The sequence below is a fragment of the Portunus trituberculatus genome, chromosome 41 (genome assembly GCF_017591435.1).
Source record: "Portunus trituberculatus isolate SZX2019 chromosome 41, ASM1759143v1, whole genome shotgun sequence".
Taxonomy (NCBI): domain Eukaryota; kingdom Metazoa; phylum Arthropoda; class Malacostraca; order Decapoda; family Portunidae; genus Portunus; species Portunus trituberculatus.
The window spans coordinates 37,390,539-37,417,975 of NC_059295.1; the positions used below are offsets into that span (position 1 = coordinate 37,390,539).

The 27,437-nt window shown below is 38.3% G+C and overlaps 1 protein-coding gene across 5 annotated transcripts in view; it reads left to right on the top strand.

Moving 5' to 3' along the window:
* LOC123517135 (E3 ubiquitin-protein ligase SMURF1-like) overlaps positions 1 to 27,065 on the top strand; it is a 102,761-nt gene extending 75,696 nt beyond the window's left edge. For all 5 annotated transcript variants that reach the window (XM_045277077.1, XM_045277072.1, XM_045277073.1 and 2 more), the window contains 7 exons: positions 4,882 to 5,131; positions 5,479 to 6,280; positions 8,376 to 8,554; positions 9,867 to 10,032; positions 10,177 to 10,332; positions 20,241 to 20,439; positions 24,741 to 27,065. In XM_045277077.1, the coding sequence (XP_045133012.1) occupies positions 4,882 to 5,131; positions 5,479 to 6,280; positions 8,376 to 8,554; positions 9,867 to 10,032; positions 10,177 to 10,332; positions 20,241 to 20,439; positions 24,741 to 24,865 (1,877 nt within the window). In that variant the 3' untranslated portion in view covers positions 24,866 to 27,065. The remainder of the gene's footprint in view (positions 1 to 4,881; positions 5,132 to 5,478; positions 6,281 to 8,375; positions 8,555 to 9,866; positions 10,033 to 10,176; positions 10,333 to 20,240; positions 20,440 to 24,740) is intronic.
* Positions 27,066 to 27,437: the final 372 nt, after the last annotated feature.

The window sequence follows — 27,437 nt, forward strand, 5'->3', positions numbered from 1 at the left end:
GTGTGAGGCATTTTTTTTTTTTTTTTTTTTTTTACGTAGGGAAGAGGGCCAGCCAAGGGCAAAAAAAAGAAAGTTAGAAAAAAGCCCACTTGAGCGCTGGCTCTCCAAAGAGTACAAAAAGTGCCAAAACCGTCAGCCAGAATTAGGGGAGCAAATGCCTCGATACCTCCCTCTTAAAAGAAGACAAGTTGTAGGAATTTGGAAATACAGATGCAGGGAGGGAGTTCCAGAGTTTACCAGTGAAAGGGATGAATGATTGAGCGTACTGGTTAACTCTTGCATTAGAGAGTTGGACAGAATAGGGATGAGAGGAAGAAGAAAGCCTTGTGCAGCGTGGCCGCAGGAGGAGGGGAGGCATGCAGTTAGCAAGATCAGTAGAACAGTTACCATGAAAATAGCGATAAAATATAGAAAGGGATGCAACATTTCGGCGGTGAGAAAGAGACTGAAGACAGTTAGTCAGAGGAGGGAGTTGATGAGACGAAGAGCTTTCGATTCCACCCTATCAAGCAAAGCTGTGTGACTGGAACCCCCAAACATGCGAAGAGTACTCCATACAGGGACGGATAAGGCCCTTATACAGAGTAAGCAGTTGGAGGGCGAGAAAACTGGCGGAGACGCCTCAGAACACCTAATTTCATAGAAGCTGTTTTAGCAAGAGATGAGATGTGAAGTTTCCAGTTAAGATTATGAGCAAAGGACAGACCGAGGATATTCATTGTGGAAGAGGGAGACAGTTGAGTGTCATTGAAGAAGAGGGGATAGTTGTCTGGAAGGTTGTGTCGAGTTGATAGATGGAGGAATTGAGTTTTGAGGCATTGAAAACTACTAGATTTTCTCTGCCCCAATCGGAAATTTTAGAAAGATCGGAAGTCAGGCGTTCCGTGGCGTCCCCGCGTGATCTGTTAATTTCCTGAAGGGTTGGACGTCTCTGAAAGAACGTGGAAAGATGTAGGGTGGTATCATCAGCGTAGGAGTGGATAGGGCAAGAAGTTTGGTTAAGAAGGTCATTAATGAATAATAGAAAGAGAGTGGGTGACAGGACAGAACCCTGAGGAACACCACTATTAATAGGTTTAGGAGAAGAACAGTAGCCGTCTACCACAGCAGCAATAGAGCGGTCGGAAAGGAAACTTGAGATAAAGTTGCAGAGAGAAGGATAGAAGCCGTAAGAGGGCAGTTTTGAAATCAAAGCTTTATGCCAGACTCTATCAAAAGCTTTTGATATGTCTAACGCAACAGCAAAAGTTTCACCGAAATCTCTAAAAGAGGATGACCAAGACTCAGTAAGGAAAGCCAGAAGATCACCAGTAGAGCGACCTTGACGGAAGCCATACTGGCGATCAGACAGAAGATTGTGAAGTGACAGATGTTTGAGAATCTTCCTATTCAGGATAGATTCAAAAACTTTAGACAAGCAAGAGATTAAAGCTATAGGACGGTAGTTTGAGGGGTTAGAACGGTCACCCTTTTAGGAACAGGCTGAATGTAGGCGAACTTCCAGCAGGAAGGAAAGGTAGAAGTCGATAGACAAAGTTGGAAGAGTTTGGCCAGGCAAGGTGCAAGCACAGAAGCACAGTTTTTGAGAACAATAGGAGGGACCCCATCAGGTCCATAAGCCTTCCGAGGGTTTAGGCCAGCAAGGGCATGGAAAACATCATTACGAAGAATTTTGATTGTAGACATGAAATAGTCAGAGGGAGGAGGAGAGGGAGGACAAGCCCAGAATCGTCCAAGGTGGAGTTGTGAGCAAAGGTTTGAGAAAAGAGTTCAGCTTTAGAGACAGAAGAGATGGCAGTGGTGCCATCAGGATGAAATAAAGGAGGAAAGATGAAGAAGTGAAGTTATTTGAGATGTTTTTGGCTAGATGCCAGAAGTCACGAGGAGAGTTTGAGTTTGAAAGATTTTGACATTTCCTATTTATGAAAGAGTGTTTGGCAAGTTGAAGAACAGACTTGGCATGATTCCGGGCAGAGATATAAAGTGCATGAGATTCAGGAGATGGAAGGCTCAAGTACCTTTTGTGGGCAACCTCTATCATGTATAGCACGAGAACAGGCTGAGTTAAACCAAGGTTTAGAAGGTTTAGGTTGAGAAAAGAATGAGGAATGTACGCCTCCATGCCAGATACTAACACCTCTGTTATGCGTTCAGCACAAAGAGATGGGTCTCTGACACGGAAGCAATAATCATTCCAGGAAAATCAGCATAATACCTCCTCAGGTCCCCCAACTGGCAGAGGCAAAACGCCAGAGGCACCTTCGCTTTGGGGATCCTGCGGAGGGATTGGAAAAATAGGACAAGATACAGAAATGAGATTGTGATCGGAGGAGCCCAACGGAGATGAAAGGGTGACAGCATAAGCAGAAGGGTTAGAGGTGAGGAAGAGATCAAGAATGTTGGGCGTGTCTCCAAGACGGTCAGGAATACGAGTAGGGTGTTGCACCAGTTGCTCTAGGTCATGGAGGATAGCAAAGTTGAAGGCTAGTTCACCAGGGTGGTCAGTGAAGGGAGAGGAAAGCCAAAGCTGGTGGTGAACATTGAAATCTCCAAGAATGGAAATCTCAGCGAAAGGGTAGAGGGACAGAATGTGCTCCACTTTAGAAGTTAAGTAGTCGAAGAAATTACTATAGTCAGAAGAGTTAGGGAGAGATAAACAGCACAGATGAATTTAGTTTGAGAGTGACTGTTAAGTCGTAGCCAGATGGTGGAAAATTCGGAAGACTCAAGAGCGTGGGCACGAGAGCAAGTTAAGTCGTTGCGTACATAGACGCAACATCCAGCTTTGGAATGAAAATGAGAATAGAGAAAGTAGGAGGGAACAGAGAAGGGGCTACTGTCAGTTGCCTCAGACAGCTGTGTTTCGGTGAGGAAAAGAAGATGAGGTTTAGTAGAGGAGAGGTGGTGTTCCACAGATTGAAAATTAGATCTAAGACCGCGAATGTTGCAGAAGTTAATGTAGAAAAAGTTGAGGGAGGTGTCAAGGCATTTGTGGTCTTCAACAGGAGAGGTGTCCGACCTGGGGACATTTTTGGTCCCTCCCAGAGGGGGACTCCGAGGCGTTGTTTATTTTGGGTACCATTTTTCTTTTAAATTTTGATTTGGAGTGAAGGATGTATGTGTGGTAAGTGCATGTAGTTTTGTGTGAAGAAGGAGAGCTGTCTTTAGAGGGTGGGCTGTGACTACCCCCTTGAGTTGTGAGACACAAAGGGAAACATTCAATGAGATCACAACTAGCTTTAATGGAAGGTTCACAGCACCTCCTGAACTAGTGCTATTAGATCTCACTGGGAGTAAGTTATTGTTTTGGTAGGTGTCTATTTGTATACATATACGTATATAGTCAACTCAAGATCAACGCAAGTTTGAATTATGTGATTTTAATTTGACATGACTTTATAGTTAATATTTAAGGAGATATGATTAAATAATGTGATTTATTTGATTTAACACGGATTAACTGGACTCAATGTCACTTGCATCCATGGTGCCTCTGGTGGGAACTGCACTTGGTCAGGATCCAAGAAACTTAACACCGAGCAGAGCAACTTCCAGCCAAGAAATGGTATCCACGAATGTTGTTGTCGTGGTAATGAGGTTGCTAGCAGGTTGCCAGTAAAAAGGAGGTGTTACTGTTTCTTATATAAATTTATGTTCACAAAACAACATTTATGTTGGCTTTCGCAAACCTTACCACACCACACTTGGATGCCATAGTATAGGAGAAAAGGTGAAAATGCAGAAAAATGATCCACTCTCAGTGCAGGTTAGCTCCAGACTGAGTGAGGACTGTGAGAAGGAACAATTGAGCATCTCTGAACTATCACTCAATGCCATGAAATTGAGGTGATCTTCATGGCATGATCACATATGAATACAAAGATATGATATCCATTATAGCAGGCAGTAGAGGGGCAGAAACAAAAAGAATGTGGTGAAAGCAGCACGCAAGCTTAAGCGGGTCACAAGAAGTACTGCTGCTGATTGGACCCTTTGCAAAGGCTATCCCCTGACTCTACATCCAATGGGCAGTTTCTGTTTCTTCTTGGGACTTCCTTTAGCTTGTGTGTTGCTTTCACTACAATATTTCTGTTTCTGCCCCTCTGTTGCTTGTTATAATGGATATCATATTTGTTTTCATATACGATCATGAAGATCACCTTGACTGTAACATTGAGTGATAATTCAGAGATGCTCAACAGTCCTCACTCCTCAGTCTGGAGCTAACCTGCAATGTGAGTGGATAATTTTTCTGCATTTTTCACTTTGTGTTCTATAGTACGGCATCTGAACATCCCTCACAGGAAAGTGATTCCAAGAAATCAAGGAAGATTGAAAAGAAATTGGAAGTGTTAAATCGCTATGCTATGGGAGAAGACCTCGGTGATTGTCCATGCGATGGGACTGAGGGAGAGGATGTTGCGTACCATTAGAGCTAATGAAATGAAAATGTGTGTTTTTATTGTTTCTGTGATCCAGCGATGTATTGATATTTCTTTTTTAAGGTCTGAGTAACAAAATCCCCAAAATAGTCATGACTTTTCCAGTGGCCAAGAATGTAACCCCCTATTACCATTGTTTTTTATGGGAAAATCATGTTTGAATAACATGATCTTGAATAACTCGACATCTCCAGGAGCGTAACCCTCACATTAATCGAGTTGACTATACATATATATATATATATATATATATATATATATATATATATATATATATATATATATATATATATATATATAGTATGCTAAAGGATTTTTCTTTGTGATTAGAAATCAGATTTAAAAAAAATTGGATTTAATTTAATTAAATTTTTTAAATGTGCATCATTCCAGAATTACTGTTTTCTACCATGAATGATTTGACCATTTTTCTTCACAGAAATGCGCACCACTCAACAAGGACAAGTGTACTATTATAATGTGCACACTGGTACCTCCACTTGGCATGACCCCAGGGTGCCAAGGGATCTTGGAAATGTCAATATAGATGACCTAGGACCCCTGCCTAGTGGCTGGGAGTTAAGGCACACCCCTAGTGGGCGGCCATACTACCTGGACCACATAAATCGCACTACTCAGTTCACCGACCCAAGGCTCTCTGATAGTCTTATTCTCAGTAATATTCTCAGGTCAGTTTGAAAGCAAATTTTGCCTTAATTTGCAATGGTTTTAATATCTATAATCCTATTTATAGATAGCCTTGGTTGTCATAGCAGTCCTCTTATTTTCCACTAGTGAGGGAAAATTGCATTATTCTGATGAGGTTTGGCTGATGTATGCATTTTATAAGGCACACCTTCAATATGGGATATTTTGGTTTTATTTTAAATTGATTGTATTTTCTTGAGATAAGTAATATAAAAGAATTTGCTGTCTAATTTGAAGAATAATTTTTGAAAGCCTTGCTTTTACATATGTAAAATATGTATTATGAAAATAATTATTTTATTAGTATTTATTGATGTCTGATTTTCAGGTCTAGAAATGAAGGAAGCAACCGGACAAGTGTCATAGAAACTGGAGGCAGCAGTGACCCAATAATCATTAATACCAATGAGAGTCCTGTGCCAACAAACAGTATTTCAAATGGTAGAAGTAACAGAACCTCCACAAACAGCAGACGAAGCAGTTCCTCCCGTAGTAGAGGTCCATCTCCTGAGGCCAATACCTCAGGAGCAACTATATCAGATAATGTGCCTAATAATGAAGATACCAATAACTCAGTTGTTAATAGCAATCCTGTTAGCCCCACTTCTGTGCCTACTAGCGTTAATAATAGCCTCAATGTAAGCAGTGAAAGAAGTGGTGTAACGACCACTAGTGTTAGTAGCAGCAATACTGTGGTGCTCCAGAACAACAGCACTAACTTGCAGATGAGCACTAGCAATAATACTCCTGGACCCAAGGAACCAGCTGTGATAGAAATGGATAGTGATTGTTTGCCCAAGTATAAGCGTGATTTAGTAGCTAAGATGAAGGTGCTGAGAGCAGAACTTCAGTGCCTCCAACCCCAAAGTGGTCATTGCCGTCTTGACATTCCACGTGGAGAAGTGTTTGAGGAATCTTACAGACAAATCATGAAAATGAGACCAAAGGACCTTCGTAAAAGGCTAATGGTTAAGTTTAAGGGTGAAGAAGGACTAGACTATGGTGGTGTTGCACGCGAGTGGCTGTACCTTTTGTCTCATGAGATGCTCAACCCCTATTATGGATTGTTCCAGTACTCAAGGGATGATATCTACACACTACAAATCAATCCTGACTCTAGTATTAATCCGGTAAGTCTTCACTAGCCTTGTCAGTTTCATTGATGATATAAGTAGCTTGCTTTTTAGAATATTATACACATGGATGACCATAAGTCCGTTTGATATTCTCAAGACTCATTAATGAGGTTGATGCAATACAGTAGATCCACTGAAAATATATTTTTTCAATTTGTACAGAAATTATTCTCTTGAGCCTGTATTCTTGTATCATATTACAGTCTTAACCCCTTCGCGCCAGATGTTAAAAAAGCTCGCCTGTATGATATACGGGTGGTAGTGCCGCGCGCCCGAGCGCGGGAAACTCGTGCAAGCTTGTCATACTTGTCGTCTTTGTGTATTATGCTGCTATTTTTTAGTCACTATATCGCCTTCGAAGAGGAAAGTGGACGCTTCTCTCTTCGGAGAAAGAGAGAGAGAGAGAGAGAGACATTTGCTAATATTTTAGACACAAGCGGACGCATGTAGCTTATCTTTCGAGAGGAAGAGGGGGAGGGAGGGAAGGGAGAGGGAAACGAAGGGAGAGAGAGAGAGAGAGAGAGAGATTAGAAAATTTGTTGTTTTTGTATTTGTGTGTGTGTGTGTGTGTGTGTGTGTGTGTGTGTGTGTGTGTGTGTGTGTGTGTGTGTGTGTCAATGTTACAAGGCAATGTTACAAGGCACGCATGTAACTTATCTTTCGAGAGGAGAGAGGGAGGAGGAGAGGAGAGGGAAGAGATGGGGAGGAGGGAGATGGAGAGGAGAGAGAGAGAGAGAGAGAGAGAGAGAGAGAGAGAGAGAGAGAGAGAGAGATGGGAACAGTCTATGCCATTGGGTAATTTTAGACACAAGGCGGGACGCATGTAGCTTATCTTTAGTGATTGGTGGAGACAAGGATGGTGGGAGGAGCACTAGGATTTCAAAGACAGCATACGGCGTGTGTAGTTGGTATCCAACACACTATACAGGACAACTGAACTGAAGAAAGCTCAGAAAAGAAATATGACATCTACGTAGGCGTCACCATATTTGCTACTGGGGCTTCATGACGGCCAAATAGGCGTCACCGTATTGAAGGGGTTAAAGAGACTGCCTGAGTTGAAGAAAATGAAAAATATAAAGAAATGCAAATATCATCTCATGGCATCCTGAAGCTTAATACTTCACAATACACGCACAATAATTTGTCATCCACATTCAAATACTATTTAAGTATTTGTTTGAATGCCCCACTCACACTCAGTTACTCTGTCAAGATCATTGTAGGCAGAGATGGGTGTAGAAAAATGTTAATTAAAAACTAAATATGTTGAGGGATATTTTTCTGCTATATATTTTCAGGTTTTGATGATTCTGGTGTCCTTGATAAGGAAAATGAAAAAAAAGAAAAAAAAATTAAGTGACAAGTTTGACCTAGTGTTTAGTTTTTTCTCTAGCTTTAAAAAAATTCTGGATGAGGAGAAATTTTTTTCTTTTTTTATCTGACAGCAAAACCAAAGATCAAAATTCTATCATAGATTCTCAGAAAGGTAACAAAGTACCTTGTGACAAGTTTTCCAGGAAACTCAAGAAAACTTTTAAATAAAAATTTAAATCTTTTGTTAAATTTTTCTTAAAAATTAAAAATATTGCTCCAAATTTAATGAAACTTATATACACATAAGTCATCTAAAGAAACTTATGGCTCATGAAAATTGGTGTAGTTTGGTATGTAAGTAACAAAAAAAAAAAAAAACTTGGTCGGTCCACGTAATCTAGCTTTTTTATATTTTTTATTGTCACTCGTTCTTTTGATTAAACTTAATGATAGTGTGTGTAATTATTCAGTAGTATTGGCTACCTAAGCTCAAAGGCAACTTTTGTATGATTTTAATTTTTACCCAAGATTTGTTAAGCTTTTTTCCCTTGCCCTTTATTCCTTGTGGTTGCCCTTTGCTACTTATGGTGACATGGTTTCAGTACTGAGAATACCATATAGGCTTTATTCTGCAGTTATATAGAAATTTTTCTTTGATTAGCAGAGTTTACTTACATTTAAAAAAATGCTTTTATGCAGTAGTCATTAAATATTATTCCTCTGCTATGATCCAGTCCTTTATGAGGAGATTAACATCATGTCTTTCTTTCAGGAACATTTGTCCTACTTTCATTTTGTTGGCCGTGTCATTGGGATGGCAATCTTCCATGGACATTACATTGATGGAGGTTTCTCAATGCCATTTTACAAGATGTTGCTGAATAAGCTAATAGTATTGGATGACATTGAGGCAGTTGATCCTCAATTACACTACTCTCTCAACTGGATGTTGTAAGCTTCTTTATATTTTGTAAGGTCAAAGTGTTTAGGGTTTGACTTGTGTGATATTACTTGAGTTTGTGACAAAACCTAGTGGATGAATGACTGCTCATCAGAGGTTCTTAATAGGTTCTTAATAAAAGTAGTGTTTGGTAGGGGAGAGTAGAGGAAGTTGTCGTGTACAGAAGTATGCCTGGCTGTAAATCAGTGTCAACAGGGCAGAGTATCTCTCTCTCTCTCTCTCTCTCTCTCTCTCTCTCTCTCTCTCTCTCTCTCTCTCTCTCTCTCTCTCTCTCTCTCTCTCTCTCTCTCTCTATATATATATATATATATATATATATATATATATATATATATATATATATATATATATATATATATATATATATAATATAACAGGGATACCAACAGAAGCCTTCACATTTTTTCTGCTTTATTATCGATGTTTTGCCTTTCATCAGAAGGCATCTTCAGAATGTATAACAGAATTATAATAACTAAGTACATAAATATAAAAAAAAAGTCTTACAAAGACATTATAAAAAGTTGAAACAAATAAAAAAAAATGTAAAGATTCTAAACCCAAATACATAGCTAACAATGCACAGAATAATATGATACAAAAAAAAAAAAAAAAAACATGGTAAAATACAAAATTAAGAGAAACCAACCTGGGTGTGTATGCTACAGGATGTAGAGGAAGGACTAGCGAGAAAGGTTGACATAAGGTGAGAAGAAAAGTAGGAGAGGAAGGTGAAGCAGTCAACTTGTGTCAACTAGGCTTCACACTTTACAATAGAAGTTTCGAATATTTGCTTCACCTTCCTCTCCTACTTTTCTTCTCACCTTATGTCAACTTTTCTCGCTAGTCCTTCCTCTACATCCCGTAGCATACACACCCAGGTTGGTTTCTCTTAATTTTGTATTTTACCATGTGTTTTTGTATCTTATATTATTCTGTGCATTGTTAGCTATGTATTTGGGTTTAAAATCTTTATTTTTTTTTATTATTATTTGTTTCAACTTTTTATAATGTCTTTAAGACTTTTTTATATTTATGTATTTAGTTTTTATAACTCTGTTATAGATCCTGAAGATGCCTTCTGATGAAAGGCAAAATGTCGATAATAAAGCAGGATAAATGTGAAGGTTTTTGCTGGTAGCCCGTTTTAGTATCTACAATTTCAACTATCAGTTTATATATATATATATATATATATATATATATATATATATATATATATATATATATATATATATATATATATATATATATATATATATCTTGAATGACTATCTGATTACATAGATTTTTCTTTTGCAGAGAAAATGATATTACTGGTATCATTGATCATACATTCGCGGTTGAACATGAATGTTTTGGAGTTCTTCAGATGAAAGAGCTGAAGTCTGGTGGTAGCAATGTTGTTGTTACAGAAGAGAATAAGAAGGAATATGTCAAACTTTATGTCAATCATAGATTTATGCAGGTTTGTATGATCATTATAATATTCTTAAGTTATAATAGATGCTTGTTTTTTTATTCAGTCACTATATGGTGTAGTGGATACTCATGATGAAAATATATAAAAATTTCAAATATTTGTTTATTTACAAAAGCTTGTCGTTTACAGGGTATAGAACAACAATTTGCAGCTCTCCAGAAAGGTTTCACAGAAGTGGTGCCTCAACACTTGTTGAAGCCTTTTGATGAAAGAGAGTTGGAACTTATAATTGGAGGCTTAGGAAAAATAGATATTGATGATTGGAAATCCAATACAAGACTTAAGGTAAGTATTATTTGTGTACTTTAATGGGGTATTTATGAAGCTGAACTGCCAGATGGTTCTACAAGTTAAGACATAACCAAGCCAAAAATGAGTCTATCCTAACCGTGATTTATCTATTTATGAAAGCAGTTATGTGTCAAAATAACTTTATGCATGAGTTGGATAATGAAAAATCTTCATGAGAAAAATATAGCACAAGAGAAAACATTTCTCTCATTAATATATTTCTATAAGAAATGAAGGCAAAGTTTGCAAAAACTGGCAATCTCATCTCATACTTTGGTATTGTTTATGTCTTCATATATCCAGTGTAGCATTTAACTTCTGATGTGAAATAATTTCTTTTTGTACTTATATTTTACATATTTTTTTTTTATATGCTTTACCTTATTTATTGCTGTGGTTGTGGCCTACAGTCAATCTTTTATTATTTGTATGCCAGGCTGTTTGTATGCCAGGCTGACATTCTTGTAACAAAAGATGCTCACACACACACACACACACACACACACACACACACACACACACACACACACACACACACACACACACACACACACACACACACACACACACACACACACACACACACACACACATTCAAAGCACAAGATCGCATAGTAAAAAGCTGAGAAAGGGAGGATGTCTGAGAGATGTTAAAAAATATAGTTTCCCGCAAAGATGTATTGAGACGTGGAACAGTTTAAATGAAGAAGTAGTGTCTGCAACGAGTGTGCATACTTTTAAAGTAAGATTAGATAAGTTTAGATATGGAGACGGGGCCACACGAGCATAAAACCCAGGGCCCTGTAAAACTACAACTAGGTAAATACAACTAGGTAAATACACACACACACACACACACACACACACACACACACACACACACACACACACACACACACACACACACACACACACACACACACCCGGTAGCTCAGTGGTTAGAGCGCTGGCTTCACAAACCAGAGGACCGGGGTTCGATTCCCCGGCTGGGTGGAGATATTTGGGTGTGTCTCCTTTCACGTGTAGCTCCTGTTCACCTAGCAGTGAGTAGGAGCGGGATGTAAATGGAGGAGTTGTGACCTTGTTGTCCCGGTGTGTGGTGTGTGCCTGGTCTCAGGCCTATCTGAAGATCGGAAATAATGAGCTCTGAGCTCGTTCCGTAGGGTAACGTCTGGCTGTCTCGTCAGAGACTGCAGCAGATCAAACAGTGAAACACACACACACACACACACACACACACACACACACACACACACACACACACACACACACACACACACACACACACACACACACACACACACACACACACATTTTTATAGAGTTAAGAAAAAAATACACGCTTGGTACATTGCTAGATGCATAGAAGCTAAAAAGGCAAAAGATAAAGCTTAGAAGACTCATAAAACAATAAAACAGAGGAATGACAATAACAGGTGGCTGTATAGGGATGTGAGAAATGAATGTATTAGAGTAGGGAGAGGGGAAGAAAGAAACTTTGAAAAAGACGTGGTGAAAGATGAACTCAAACTTTTCTACAAATTTATAAAAGGCAAAATGAAGAACAAGGAAACAATAGAAAAAATGATTAATGGAGGGAAGACATACCAAATAGAGAAAGAAGGAAATGTGTGAAATAATGAATGAGAGCTTCAAAACAGTGTTCACTGCAGAAGAAGATTTCACAGAATCTAATAGGACATTGCATTGCCAAGGATTACAGGAAATCAAAGTGCACAAGGAGGATATTGAAATATTATTGGATAAGTTGGATGTCAGAAAATCAGTGGGGCCAGATGGTGTATCAGGCTGGGTGTTAAAATAATGTAAAAAGCAACTACTGGATCCAATTTGGGAAATAATTACAAGTTCAATAAATGAAGGGAAAGTTCCACTAGAATGGAAATACAGGCAAGCCCCGCTTAACGAACGTTCACACAACGAAATTTCACTACAATAAACGTTTCCTTTTATTACCATCTGCTCATGTAACGAACACCAAACTCGCTTTAACAAAATTTTATCCAGGTAATTTTTTCCATGTTTGAAAGACCTGCCTTATCATGCAAGCCTACAGGCGCTATAGGCCTTACCGTAAAAAAAAAAAGCTGACAGGCTTTTGAATACACCAGGGTCTCTCATGGACAACATGCACACCACTCACTACCCTAGCCTTCCCTGCTCTTAGTTCAAAACAAAAAACAGGGTCCAGCACCAGCTTGTCATCTCATGCTCAACATGCCAACAAAATGACCTGCAACCTGCCTTGCAATGTCGCCTAGCGTTGCTAAGAAGAAAAGGAAGTCTCTTACTCTCGAAGTGAAGCTGGATATTATTCACAGACATGAGAGAGGTGAGAAAACTAATAGCATTGCTTGCCACCATGGCTTGACTCCGTCTGCTGTCTCTATTATTTTCAAGTCAGCAGACTCTATTAAGAAGTCTGGTGAGACCATATCTTCCCTGCAAGCTAAAAGAACCACCGGAACTCGTGACTCTGCAATGGATAAAATGGAAAGTCTTGTGGAAATGTGGTACATAAGTTTTGTATGCGGTACAATGATGCGCCATTTGTTCACATTCCACAGGTTGCCAGCTAGTGTCTTTCCAACTCGACTCTCCCTCCCTTCATAAATTTAAGATCATCATCATTATAAAGTTATTTACATACATACATTAGTGTACATTATAATGACTTAGTCTTAAATTAAACTGGTTAAATGTTTAACTTCATAATTTTTACTTTCATTAAACCTTTTACTGTACTATGATGCACTCTCGCTTTGTTTACTCTCAATGGAAGTTCAAATCAGGGGTCAAACTTGTTATAATTGGTTCGCTTAATGAAAATTCGTGTAACGAACGTTTTTTTAGGAACGTAACCAGTTTGTTAAGTGGGGGTTGCCTGTACCGATATTTAAAGAAGGAAACGCAACTGAACTATTAAACTACAGACCAGTGTCACTTACTAGAGTTTTAGGGAAGTTGTGTGAAATAATTATCAAAGAAAAATGGGTTAAAAATCTACAAGAGGAACAAGTCATATCGAACAGACAATTTTGAGTTCAGGACAAGTTGGTCATGTGTATCAAACTTATTAAGCTTCTACTCGAAAGTTATTGCAGGACTGGAAAACAAAGACCGATGGGTGGACACAGTATATAGGGGATCCTCGCAATTCGACGGGGTTAGGGCGGTTTTTCATTAGCCAAATCAGCATTTATTTGAATCGTGAAGCAATTTTTCCCATTAGATACTTAAGAATTAGGGGGATAGGGACCAACCTTCAGCCTAAACCCCTCAAGACATCACTATAACCTCTAAAAAACACTAACTTAGACTAAATCAGTGCTATTAAAGGCTTCATTTATATCTAACTTTTTTTTATTAAACACATTAGGATGCTGTACAGTACATTTTTGGAAATAAAAAACGCTTGCATCGGTCTCGCGGTATTTGTCCCTTTTCTTCCAAATTGTTGATACTGTTGATCTAGGGACACCCATTTGCACTGCAACAACATTGTGAGCTATACCTGCCTCACACTTTCTTATAAGCTCAAGCTTATCTTTGAAAGGCAGGAAATTGTGCTTCTTAGGGCTGGGGCTGGAGGTGGCTTTCCGCCGTCTTGAGTCAGACGAAACACACCGTTTTCCTCTAGCGTCAGTTTTTAGTCAAATTAAGATCTATGGTTTCAAATTAACACTTTTATAATAAAATTAATTTTCTTGTTAATTGGAATGATGCTATAATCTCAAATCAATAGAATCTTAATAAGGAGATATGAATATATTTGTATATATATATATATATATATATATATATATATATATATATATATATATATATATATATATATATATATATATATATATATATATATATTTTTTTTTTTTTTTTTTTTTTTTTGTCCTAGCCTAACAGTGAAAAGTAATTCAGTTGTTTGTTTACATTGTATGTTCTAAGACAGAACTTCCAAGGAACAACTGGCCAAGATGCCAGCTCTGTTGTTTATGAGTGGACAAAGTTGTCTGAAGAATTTCTCATAGAGATCATGAAAGGCCAAAAATAGCAACGGCTTGCTGGGGGTGAAGGGGCCGCCATGTGTGTTTACAGTTGACAAATGCGACAAAGACGGAAGCAAGCTTGTGTGTGACGACCAGTGTCGACAAATGTTGACAGTCTTCAGAAAGTTGACAGAAAAAGTTGATGGAAAAGTTCTAGTGTGACACCGCCTTAGTAACGACACAGGGTAGCATCGGTTTACGCTTCTGCCTGGCGGGTTTGCGGCGAATTTGGGGTTGCAGCGGATTTCAACTGGTTGGGTGGAGCGGGAGATATGAATGTCAAATTGGCGAGTCAGTCAGTCGAACCTTGAGGATTGGGTATTAATTAACTGAGTTCGAATTGGGGCGATAATTTGAACTGCGAACGGTCGAATCACGAGGATCCCCTGTACCCGGATATAAAAAAGGTTTTTGATAAAGTCCTTCATGGAAGACTACTTTGGAAACTAGTGAACATAGGAGGACTGTGAAGAACTTTACTAGAATGGACAAGAGATTATTTGAAGGATGGGAGATGAGAACTGTGATCAGAGCTACATATTCATTTTGGGGTAGAGTAACAAGCGGAGTGCCACAAGGGTCAGTGTTAGCTAGCCCCCATTATGTTTCAGCTTCATGTAAATAACATTCACATTGGGGTAAACAGTTATATTAATTTATTTGCTGATGATGCAAAGCTGCTAAGAGTTATCAAAACCAGGGAGGACTGTCTGCTGTTACAGGAAGATATAAACAAAATCTATGAGTGGAGTAAGAAGTGGAAATTGGAGTTTAATGCCAAGAAATGTCACATAATGGAACTAGGAAAGAGCAAAAGGAGACTGGTATGGAACTATCTGATGGGAGGGGAACAAATAATGAAGACTAAAGCGGAAAAAGATCTGGGAGTGATTGTACAGGAAAATCTGAGCCCCAAAAAACACATAAGCAAGAAATTTGGATTATCATATAAAATGTTGACTAATATAAGAGTGACATTTCAGTACAGGGACAAAGATATGATGAAAAAACTATTATCACAAGCATGATACGTCCAAAGCTGGAATATGCAGCAGTGGTGTGGTCTTCAAGCTCTAAAAAGGATATAAGAAGATTTGAAAGATACAGAAGATTGCTACAAAGATGGTGCCGGAACTAAAGGACCTAACATTTGAAGAACGGCTGAAGGAAATGGGACTACCAACCTTACAAGATAGCAGAGAACGAGGGTACCTAATAACAACGTATAAGATAGTCAGTGGCATTGAAAAGATAGACCAGGAATACTTGGTGCTGGTGATAGAAGATAGAAGAACAAGAGAACATAGACATCTTAAGAAAATCAGGATGAGGCAGTGTGTGAAGGATATTGGAAAATATAAAATTCAGAGAGGGTGGAAGAGAAATATAACATATTTTTGGAAATATACAAAACAGGAATCAGGGAATATGTCCCAAAATATAGACCTAAAGAAGAAGGAAAGAAAGATTGGTTTAATGCAAGGTGTACTAGGGCAAAGGAGAAAAGAGATGGAGCATGGAAAAGGTGGAGGAGAAATAGAAATCCAGGAAATAAGGAAAACTTCAAGGTAGTGAGAAATGAATATGTTAAGGTGAGGAAGGAAGAGGAAAGAAACTATGAAAAGGACATTGTCGAAAAATGTAAGGAGCAACTAAAATTGTTCTACAGATTCATAAATGGAAAAATAACACAAAAAGAAACAATAGAAAGGTTAAAAGGAGAGTACGGGATGGTGGAAGACCCAAAAAGTATGGCAGAACTGTTAAATAGTAAATTTCAGGAGGTCTTTACTAAGGAATCCAAATTTGAATGGCCACAGGGTAATAGAGAGACAATCTATATGAAAGAGATTAAAGTAACCAAGTTTGAAATAAAAGAGATGATGAAGGAACTGGATGAAGAGAAGTCAATGGGACCGGATGAAGTCTCAGGAAGAATACTGAAAGAATGTAGGGAACAACTAGCAAGTCTTATATACAACATCAAATGCTCAATAGAAAATGGCACAGTACCAGTAGAATGGAAAAGAGCTGAGGTTGTTTCCATATATAGGAGCGGTAGGAAGGAAGAACCTTTAAATTACAGACAGGTATCACTAACGAGTGTAATATGCAAGATGTGTGAGAAAGTAATAAAGAAACAATGGATCGAGTTCCTTGAAGACGACAAATTATTATCAAATAGCCAATTTGGTTTTAGAAAAGGTCGGTCGTGTGTAACAAATCTACTGAGTTTCTACTCTAGAATAATTGAAGAAGTACAAGAGAGAGAGGGATGGGTTGCCTGTATTTATTTGGATTTAAAAAAAATGTTTGATAAAGTGCCACATGCAAGAATACTGTGGAAGTTAGAGGAGACGGGTGGTCTAAAGGGAAGCACATTGAGATGGATGGAAAATTATTTGAGGGGGAGAGAAATAAGAACGGTAGTTAAAAATATGAAGTCCAACTGGAGAGCAGTAGAGAGCGGAGTGCCACAGGGGTCAGTATTGGCCAATACTTTTTCTCCTATATATAAATGACATGCCAGAGGGAGTGAATAGTTACATAAATCTGTTTGCGGACGACGGGAAACTGTGCAGAGTTATAAGGCAAAAAGAGGATTATGAAATACTGCAGGAAGACCTAAATAAGATCTGGAAATGGAGTAAGAAGTGGGAGATGAAATTCAAAAAGCCATGTCATGGAAATGGGTAAGAGTGAAAGACGACCAGTGGGAATCTATAAGATGGGAGATGGAGAAGAACTGAAGAAAGTAAAAAGGAAAAGGACTTGGGAGTGACGATGGAAGAAAACAATCAACTGGTAAGCCATATAGATAGAATTTTCAGAGACATATAATTTGCTAAGGAATATTGGATTAGTGTTTCAACTACATGGACAAAGAAATGATGAAGAAATTGATAAGTACTTGATAAGTACTATAATAAGACCCAGATTGGAATATGCAGGAGTAGTGTGGACCCCCTATAAAAAGACACATAAAGTTGAAGAGACTACAAAAAATGGCTACAAGAATGGTTCCAGACTTTGAAGGGATGACATATGAGGAGAGACTAAAGGCTATGGATCTACCAACCCTGGAACAGAGAAGGGAGAGAGGGGATCTGATACAAGTTTATAAATTGATGAATGGAATGGATCAAGTGGATAATGAGAAACTGATCCTGAGAGAGGAATGTGACATTTGAAGCACAAGATCACATAGTAAAAAATTGAGGAAGGGAAGATGTCTGAGAGATGTTAAAAAATATACTAGTTTCCCGCAAAGATGTGTTGAGACGTGGAACAGTTTGAGTGAAGAAGTGGTGTCAGCAACGAGTGTGCATAGTTTTAAAGAAAAATTGGATGAGTGTAGATCCATATGGAGACTGGGCCACACGAGCGTAAAGCCCAGACCTTGTAAAACTACAACTAGGTAAATACACACACACACACACACACACACACACACACACACACACACACACACACACACACACACACACACACACACACACCAATTTGGGACGTAATCAATAATTCTCTAATGGAAGGGAAGGTTAAGTTAGGTTAGGTTTCAAAGGAGAGGAAAAGAGGAAATATTGTCCCAATATACAAAGGAGGAAAAAAGACTGAGCCCCTAAATTATAGACCAGTGTCATTAACTTGTGTTATGGGAAAGAAAATGGTTATATTACCTGAAGGGAAAGGAAACATTAAATAACTCCCAATTTTGTTTCAGGAAAGGAAGATCATGCATAACAAATTTACTAAGCTTTTATACAAGTGTAACAGATGAAGTACAAGGCAGAGACGGATGGGTTGACATGGTGTATCTAGATATTTAAAAGACTTTCAACAGAGTACCACATAGAAGACTCCTATGGAAAATAGAACACTTCAGTGGAATACAAGGAAAATTTTAAAGTGGATGACAGACTACTTAACAGATAGGGAAATGAGAAGAATAAGAGATGCCCCATCAGACTGGAACACAGTTACCAGTGGAGTACCATAGGGTTTGGTGCTGGCACCAATTATGTTCCAAGTATATGTAAACAATATACAAGAAGGTTTGAGTAACTATATAAATTTGTTTGCAGATGATACAAAGCTTTTGAGAATAATAAGGAACATTCGTGACTGTATGGAGTTGCAGAACGATATTGACAAGATTTGGAACTGGTGCCATAAGTGAAAATTAGAATTTAATACAGGGGATCCTCGTGATTCGACCGTTTGCAGTTCAAATTATCATCAATTCGAACTCAGTTAATTAATACCTAATTCTCAAAGTTCGACCGACTGACTCCCCAATTTGACTTTCTTATCTCGTGTGCCACCCACCTGGTCAAATCTGCTGCCACCCCAAATTTGCCACAAATATATTTACATCTACTTATCAAGATTCTGTTGATTTGAGATTATAGCATCATTCCAATTAACAAGAAAATTAATTTTATTATAAAAGTGTTAATTTGAAACCATAGATCTTAATTTGACTAAAAATTGACGCTAGAGGAAAACGGTGTGTTTCGTCTGACTCAAGACGACGGAAAGTCACCTCCAGCCCCAGCCCTAAGAAGCACAATTTCCTGCCTTTCAAAGATAAGCTTGAGCTTATAAGAAAGTGTGAGGCAGGTATAGCTCACAATGTTGTTGCAGTGCAAATGGGTGTCCCTAGATCAACAGTATCAACAATTTGGAAGAACAGGGACAAATACCGCGAGACCGATGCAAGCGTTTTTTATTTCCAAAAATGTACTGTACAGCACCCGAATGTGTTTAATAAAAAAAAGTTAGATATAAAATGAAGCCTTTAATAGCACTGATTTAGTCTAAATTATTGTTTTGTAGAGGTTATAGTGATGTCTTGAAGGGTCTAGGCTGGAGGTTGGTCCCTATCCCCCCTAATTCTTAAGTATCTAATGGGAGAAATTGCTTCACGATTCGAATAAACGCTGATTTGACTGATGAAAAACCTCCCTAACCCCGTCAAATTGCCATGATCCCATGTACCAGGAAATGCCAAGTAATGGAAATGATTAAAGTAATAGAAGACCTACATGGGAATATGAAATGGGAGAAGAAATTATAATGAAAAGGAGTGAAGAGTAAGACCTGGGAGTGATTATACAAGACAATAGGACTCCAGAAAGACACATAAATGGGCTAGTTGCTTCAACACGCAAGACATTAACTAGCATCAGGGTGGCTTTCAATTACATGGATAAAAGTATGATGAAAAAGATAATAACCACTATGATAAGACCTAAACTAGAATATGCAGCTGTGTTATGGTCACCATACAGGCAGAAAGACATCAAGCTAGAAAGAATCTAAAGGACTGGTACAAAAATGATCCCAGAAATAAGGGATCTTCCCAATGAAGAAAGACTGAAGGAAATGGAATTACAAACCTTGAAGGATAGATAGGAAAGAGGGGACCTAGTAACGATGTATAAGTTAGTAAACTGTATGGAAAAGATAGATAGACAAGACATGGTAACACTGATGGAGGATAGGGATAGATGAGTAAGAGGACATTCCAAAAAGATCATGAAAAGTCAGTGTCCGAAGAACATTAAGAAGTTCTGTTTTCCACATAGGATGGTGGACGTCTGGAATGGATTAAGTGATGAGATTGTAACAGCAGAAAGTGTACACAAATTTAAGGAATAGTTAGATAAATGTAGATATGGAGACGAGTCACTATGAGCACTGCTTGAACCCTGTAAAATACAACTAAGTAAATACACACACACTTGATCTTTACCTGTCTTTCTCCTTCAGATCTATACAAATTAAAACCAAGGTTGTACAGTGAATTACATTTCTTTATAATCTTGACAGCACTGCACTCCAGAGACACCAGTTGTTGGGTGGTTCTGGCAGATAGTTGACTCATACACAGAAGAAATGAGAGCAAGGTTGCTGCAGTTTGTGACAGGTTCTTCACGTGTTCCTCTCCAAGGCTTCAAGGCACTGCAAGGATCCACAGGTGCTGCTGGACCCAGGCTCTTCACAATTCATCAGATTGATGCTCCCACAGGTAGTCATTGATATTATTTTGTTACATTGGTTTAGTTAGGTATGTAGAAATTTTCAAAGTATGAATCTTCTTGATGAACCAACCCAAAATTAGGAAGTTCAAAAGTTGAAGAATGCATGTGACGACTTTTATTAAGTCAAATTACTGCAACACCTGTCAGAAGTATAAAAAAAAGATTGAGTTAGGGAAGGGCAAATCTCATGCATTATGAAAACGAGAATGGGAAACCAGTGTTTGTCCTTTCCTAAACATTGGACTATCCCATCCCTAACTCCATAATGGTATGTGCTGTTTGTAAGGAGATGAACTGTTGGCAAAGGTGTTGCTTGAAATTTGATATTATTTTTACTTTTTTCTGTGCATTTTTGATAGTGTTTGGTCTATATCTACTCTGGATGCACTATGCTAGGTTTTAATTACCTATCACTAGTCCTTCTGCATTAGATTTTAATATAAGCTAAATGCAGGAGTGTGGAAGGTTAAAAGTTAATTAGAGGTGGATGCTTGATTACAAGTGACTTGAAAGAGAAAAGTGTGATGAAAGTTGTGTGTGGATTTAAGTTTGAAAGTAGACTTAATGGATGCTAAAATTTGAAGAAATATGGTTGAAGGATTTGACTGTTGTGTTGTACTAAGAAAAGTAAAGAACATCAACAGATGGAAACTTCAAAGTAAGAACATGAATTGATTTTCATATGGTAATGTTTTTTAACCTTTCACGAATTCATTGTTGGATGTAATGGAGAGAATGGAAATGATAACATGCTTGGCAAAAGCAGTAAAGGAAGGGATGAGAGGAACTAAGTGCCACTGAGTGACCTAAAAATGTAAAGGAAGAGAAAAAATCAATATATTGGGAAAGGACTTAATAGAAAGTATCAAGATCTTTCAAGATCCAACTCCTTTTGAGACTTCTAGCACTTAGCCAAAAACATCTCCAATAACTTTGCTTCTTTATCTTTTCTTTCCTTTATTTCTTCCTAATGGCACCACTGCCATCTCATCTTATTATTTCCTCTTTTCTAACTCTTCTATAACTGACTATCTTCAACATCTCATTGCTGCAGTGTTGCATCCTGTGCTGTCTTCTACCTCTATTTTCAAGTTGACTTCTCTTCATGTCTTGCTAACTGCATGCCTCATATTTTGGCCTCTCTGCTCAACTTTCCTTTTTCTCTCACCCCTATTCTGTCTACCTCTCTAATCCAAGAGTTAATCAGTATTTTCAATCATTCATCCCTTTCTCTGGTAAACTCTGGAACTCTACCTGCCTACCTTCTGCATTTCCACCTTCCTATGATCTGAACTCTTTCAAGTGGGAGATTTCAAGATACATCCTCTGATTTTGATGTGTGTGTGTATTAATGAATACATACGCAGTTTGTTTCAGGAAGCTGTACTATAGTCTGTCTACTCTAAAATGGTTCCTGGGTCTCGGTCTGAGTGGTATCACTGAAGAATGCATGGTTGTCAGATCTTTAGGAAAACTGTAGGCCACCCTTGTCATAAGTGTGTTGATCAACAGAGAACATGTATTATTCACAGAAAATGAATGGTGTCATCAATAAGCTACAATATGTTTCAAACAGTGATCTAATTGAATTAGTATTGTAATAGTAGAAAACAGAAACGTGACACATTTCCTTCCTACATTGCTATGAGATGGAATAAAGGAATTATTCACTACCATGTTCGAACTTTGGTTGGCAAATATTGTTAAACTAAAATATTTCAATGTAACAAGTCGAAAATCTAAGTAAATAGGTGGAAATAGCAGACAATAAAAATAAAATCATATGACCTGAATGCAGCAGGTCCTGCTTGTGTGGATGGCAGGAGAGTGGGTAGGCCTAAACCTCCCTGGGCACACACACACACACACACACACACACACACACACACACACACACACACACACACACACACACACACACACACACACACACACACACACACACAACGGTCCGGTAGCTCAGTGGTTAGAGCGTTGGCTTCACAAGCCAGATGACCGGGGTTCGATTCCCCGGCCGGGTGGAGATATTTGGGTGTGTCTCCTTTCACGTAGCCCTGTTCACCTAGCAGTGAGTAGGTACGGGATGTAAATCAAGGAGTTGTGACCTTGTTGTCCCAGTGTGTGGTGTGTGCCTGGTCTCAGACCTATCCCAAGATCGGAAATAATGAGCTCTGAGCTCGTTCCGTAGGGTAACGTCTGGCTGTCTCGTCAGAGACTGCAGCAGATCAAACAGTGAATTACACACACACACACACACACACACACACACACACACACACACACACACACACACACACACACACACACACACACACACACACACACACACACACACACACACACACACACACACACACGAGAGGGGCGGACACGAGTCCCGGGGCGGCGAGGCAAATGGGTAAGCCTCTTAATGTGTGGCCCCTGTTCACCTAGCAGTAAATAGGTACGGGATGTAACTCGAGGGGTTGTGGCCTCGCTTTCCTGGTGTGTGGAGTGTGGTGTGGTCTCAGTCCTACCCGAAGATCGGTCTATGAGCTCTGAGCTCGCTCCGTAATGGGGAAGACTGGCTGGGTGACCAGCAGGCGACCGAGGAGGTGAATTACACACACACACACACACACACACACACACACACACACACACACACACACACACACAAACACACAAACACAGTAAAGAACACACCGTGTAGTGTAGTGGTTAGCACGCTTGACTCACACTCGAGAGGGTCCGGGTTCGAATCCCGGAGGCGGCGAGGCAAATGGAGAAGCCTCTTAATGTGTAGCCCCTGTTCACCTAGCAGTAAAATAGGTACGGCATGTAACTCGAGGGGTTGTGGCTTCGTTTTCCTGGTGTGTGGAATGTGTTGTGGTCTCTTTCCTACCCGAAGATCGGTCTATGAGCTCTGAGCTCACTCTGTAATGCGGAAGACTGGCTGGGTGACCAGCAGGCAACCATGGTGAATTACACACACACACACACACACACACACACACACACACACACACACACACACACACACACACACACACACACACACACACACACACATGCCAGAAAGAGTAAACAGCTACATAAATCTGTTTACAAACAATACAAAACTGTGCAGAGTTATAAAGCACAAGAAGGATTGTGAAATACTGCAGGAAGACCTAAATAAGATCTGGGAATGGAGTAAAAAGTAGGAAATGGAATTCAATGTAGACAAAAGCCATGTCATGGAAATGGGAAAGAGTGAAAGACAACCCGTGGGAATCTATAAGATGGGAGATGGAGTAGAACTGGAGAAAGTAAAAAAAGGAAAAGGACTTAGAAGTGACGATGGAAAAAATCAATTAACCAGTAAGCCATATTGATAGAATTTTCAGAGACATATAATTTGCTAAGGAATATTGGATTAGTGTTTCACTACATGGACAAAGAAATGATGAAGAAATTGATAAGTACTATAATAAGACCCAGATTTGAATATGCAGGAGTAGTGTGGACCCCCCATAAAAAGAAACACATAAGGAAGTTGGAGAGACTTTACAAAAAATGGCTACAAGAATGGTTCCAGAATTTGAAGGGATGACATATGAGGAGAGACTAAAGGCTATGGATCTACCAACCCTGGAACAGAGAAGGGAGAAAGGGGATCTGATACAAGTTTATAAATTGATCAACAGAATGGACCAAGTAGATATTGAGAAACTGATCCTGAGAGAAGAATATGACATTCGAGGCACAAGATCGCATAGTAAAAAGCTGAGAAAGGGAAGATGTCTGAGAGATGTTAAAAAATATAGTTTCCCACAAAGATGTGTTTTGATGCAGTTGGTGGTGATGACTGGCTAGCCTATTCTATTTACATCTCTCCTTTCATCTTATCAGACAATGGAGAGTGATGTTTCCTTTTTCTTTTTCTGCTTCCTAGGATATGTTATACATCATTTCATTATGATGAATGAATGTGCTTGGATTGTGTTTTGTGAATAATATCATGGTTTATGTTTTTCTCAGTAAATAGTCATGTTCATATGTTTTCTTTTGTGTGCATGTTTGTGCCTGTCTCTCAACATTATTGATGCACACACTCACTCACAGCTCAACAAAGAATAGTAATATAATAGCTGAAGTGGATATATAGGATGGTAAGTAACAAAGCAACACTGTACAAAGCCTGAGACAAGTGTAAGAATGGCAGTTAAATTTTACGTGAAAAAGTTGGATGAATAGTGAGTTGTAGGATTTGCTTGGTGTATGAATGGTGGGTTTCCTCTGTACTAAAATAATGATTATTTTTCAGAAAATCTTCCCAAAGCTCATACCTGCTTCAATCGCATCGACCTTCCCCCATACGAGTCATATAGCAAGATGCTGGAGAAGCTGACTCAGGCTGTGGAAGAAACATGCGGGTTTGCTGTTGAATGAATTGTATTTGCCTTGGTTTTGGGCATAGATATTGTTATGTTTTCATACAGATTCTGTATGTAATAGTTGTAGACATATCTGTCCATTGCTGGAACATGGGAAATTAGTATTTGATGCATTACATGAGTTCTATGAGCTGTGGATTGTCTGAATTGTTGTTTCAAGCGCTTTTTATTCATATTTGTATGAATTAGACTGAAATTTTACTAACACAGCACTCTCCTTGTCTATTTTTATTGTACACATAGAAAGCTAAAGGTTAATGATCATATGTTGATTAACATCAGCATATCATGGGTGTCTTCCCGTAGTGATGATAAGGAGATTCCAACTATGCTTTGTATGATTTATAAACTGAGATACACTCAGTATTTTAGTCATTTCTGAATAAACTGTGATAGCAATACAGTTCCAACTTCCAGGGCAGTGACACACATGTACAGATGCATTTTTTATACTTATAATGCAAGTGAAATGTGAGCTTGATCCAGGGATTTAATTTATTCTAAGAATCAATCCTTAGAAAGTCATTGCTCACTTCAGCTGTAAACATTTGTAGGCTTTGGTAATGCTGTGGCCAAGAAAGGTCTATTTTTATTGAGAATTTTATGTACATTTCTCACATATCAAAATGTATATTGAGGATAGGAAATAGGTCTTTACTGCCAAAACCCAGAGAAATACAACTTCCCTTAGAGTAATTGTATAGCAAACTACTCAGTTTTGTGAATAAAGTATTCCTCATAAATATATATATGAATATATATAGATAAACTGTTTTCAGATAAGTGCAAACACTGACAAAATACTTCAGTGGAGCACCCTTACACACACACACACACACACACACACACACACACACACACACACACACACACACACACACACACACACACACACACACACACACACACACACACACACACACACACACACACACACACACACACACACACACACACACACACACACACACACACACACTTTACAGTTTTTAAAAAATCTTAGTTTACAACCACTTTTTTCTGTAGTCAAGGTAGTTGGTTGCAGATCTTTTATTATTATTTTATTTTATTATTTTTTTAAGCTTACTTGAGAATCTCAGTTCTTGCAACTAGGTGCCTCTTAATCCTAATTTCAGTCAGTAATAAATAGCATTTATTTTTTACTGTGAAAATAAAGTGAAATTGCACAATTGTTAAAAGTTATTGTTATTGTGTGTTGCTTTTGCCATCAGAGATATGTTAAGAAAATTTAAAAAAAATTGTGTGTGAAAGTGGTCACATAAATCATTGTGTAAATAGTCATTCCATCATCACTTTGACATGTGCTGGAGCTGCAGAGTATGTATCAGATACAACTTACAATCCATGATCATTACAATACAAGCTTTTGTTAAAACTGTTAATACTCCAACATCATGTGGTGTATTCACATACTACAGCCAGTAGGCGCATTCCATTAGTTTTTCCTATTTGATAGCCATGTGGGATGAATTAAAAAAACGTGAAGTTTGTAAATGCTTCAGGTGTGAGTTATTTTGCAGTACAATGTAGAAATGCCATTTTGTTTGTATAGTGCTTAGAGTATACCAGGCGTTAGGAAAAGGATTAACATATCATGAAAATACCTCGTCTCATTCCTTCAAATTGTTTGTGCAATATCTTTTTGTGGTCAAATTTGAAGAATTGATAACATGATAGCTGGACTTAATAGTTGTTTTTCTTTTAATTTGGTTTGATGATAATTGTGATAGAATAACTTGTGTTGAAATTTAAAGAATTATAGTAGATTTCAAAGTTGTAACTGCTAATTTAATTTGAACTTGAATGAGCTTGTGTTCTGACTTCCATTGTTATATAACATAGGAACTGCTGTTACCTTACATTTTAATAACAGCAATAACCTTTGTTCAAAACTTTCTCTAAGGTCTTGATTCCCAGACAGGCTCTTCATCTTCTTTCAGTCATTTAGCCATCATTGTCACCAAGAGATGGATGGAGGATCCCTGTCATTTTTAAGTCATGGAAATTGACAGATATCTCTCCTTTATTAAGTTATTGGTGGTTAACTTGACGAGATAGAGGAAAGCCAGACACTAGTGATATGGCACTATAATAACACTGCAATAGACAGATGTTTTTGTATATGAAGAGATATACTTTAAGGTTCTACAAACTATTAAAATGGTTATATTGAATGGAGAATATTACTTCTTAAAGGTGATTTTAAGGTGATCTTGTCCAAGGAGAAAAGTTGATTCTATAAGGATACCATGAAGGCTGAGAAACTCAGACCAAGAGAGGAAAAGCAGTGATTCTTAGAGCATTATATCTAAAGCAAGAAAAGTACAGAAAGGGATGTTACAAGTTAGTTGGGAGTTAATCTTGAGATGGGAGTTGGTGAAATTGGTAAGGTCAGCAATTAATCATGTGAGTGCCTTTTTCTATCATCTGTTCTTGTGCCCAGGGTCTAATCAAGATGAGATAGTTTATTTGATTCTATGCAATTTATTTAATCTGTATCTCCAATAATGAAACAAGTATCACACCTGTGTGGTATCCATAAACAA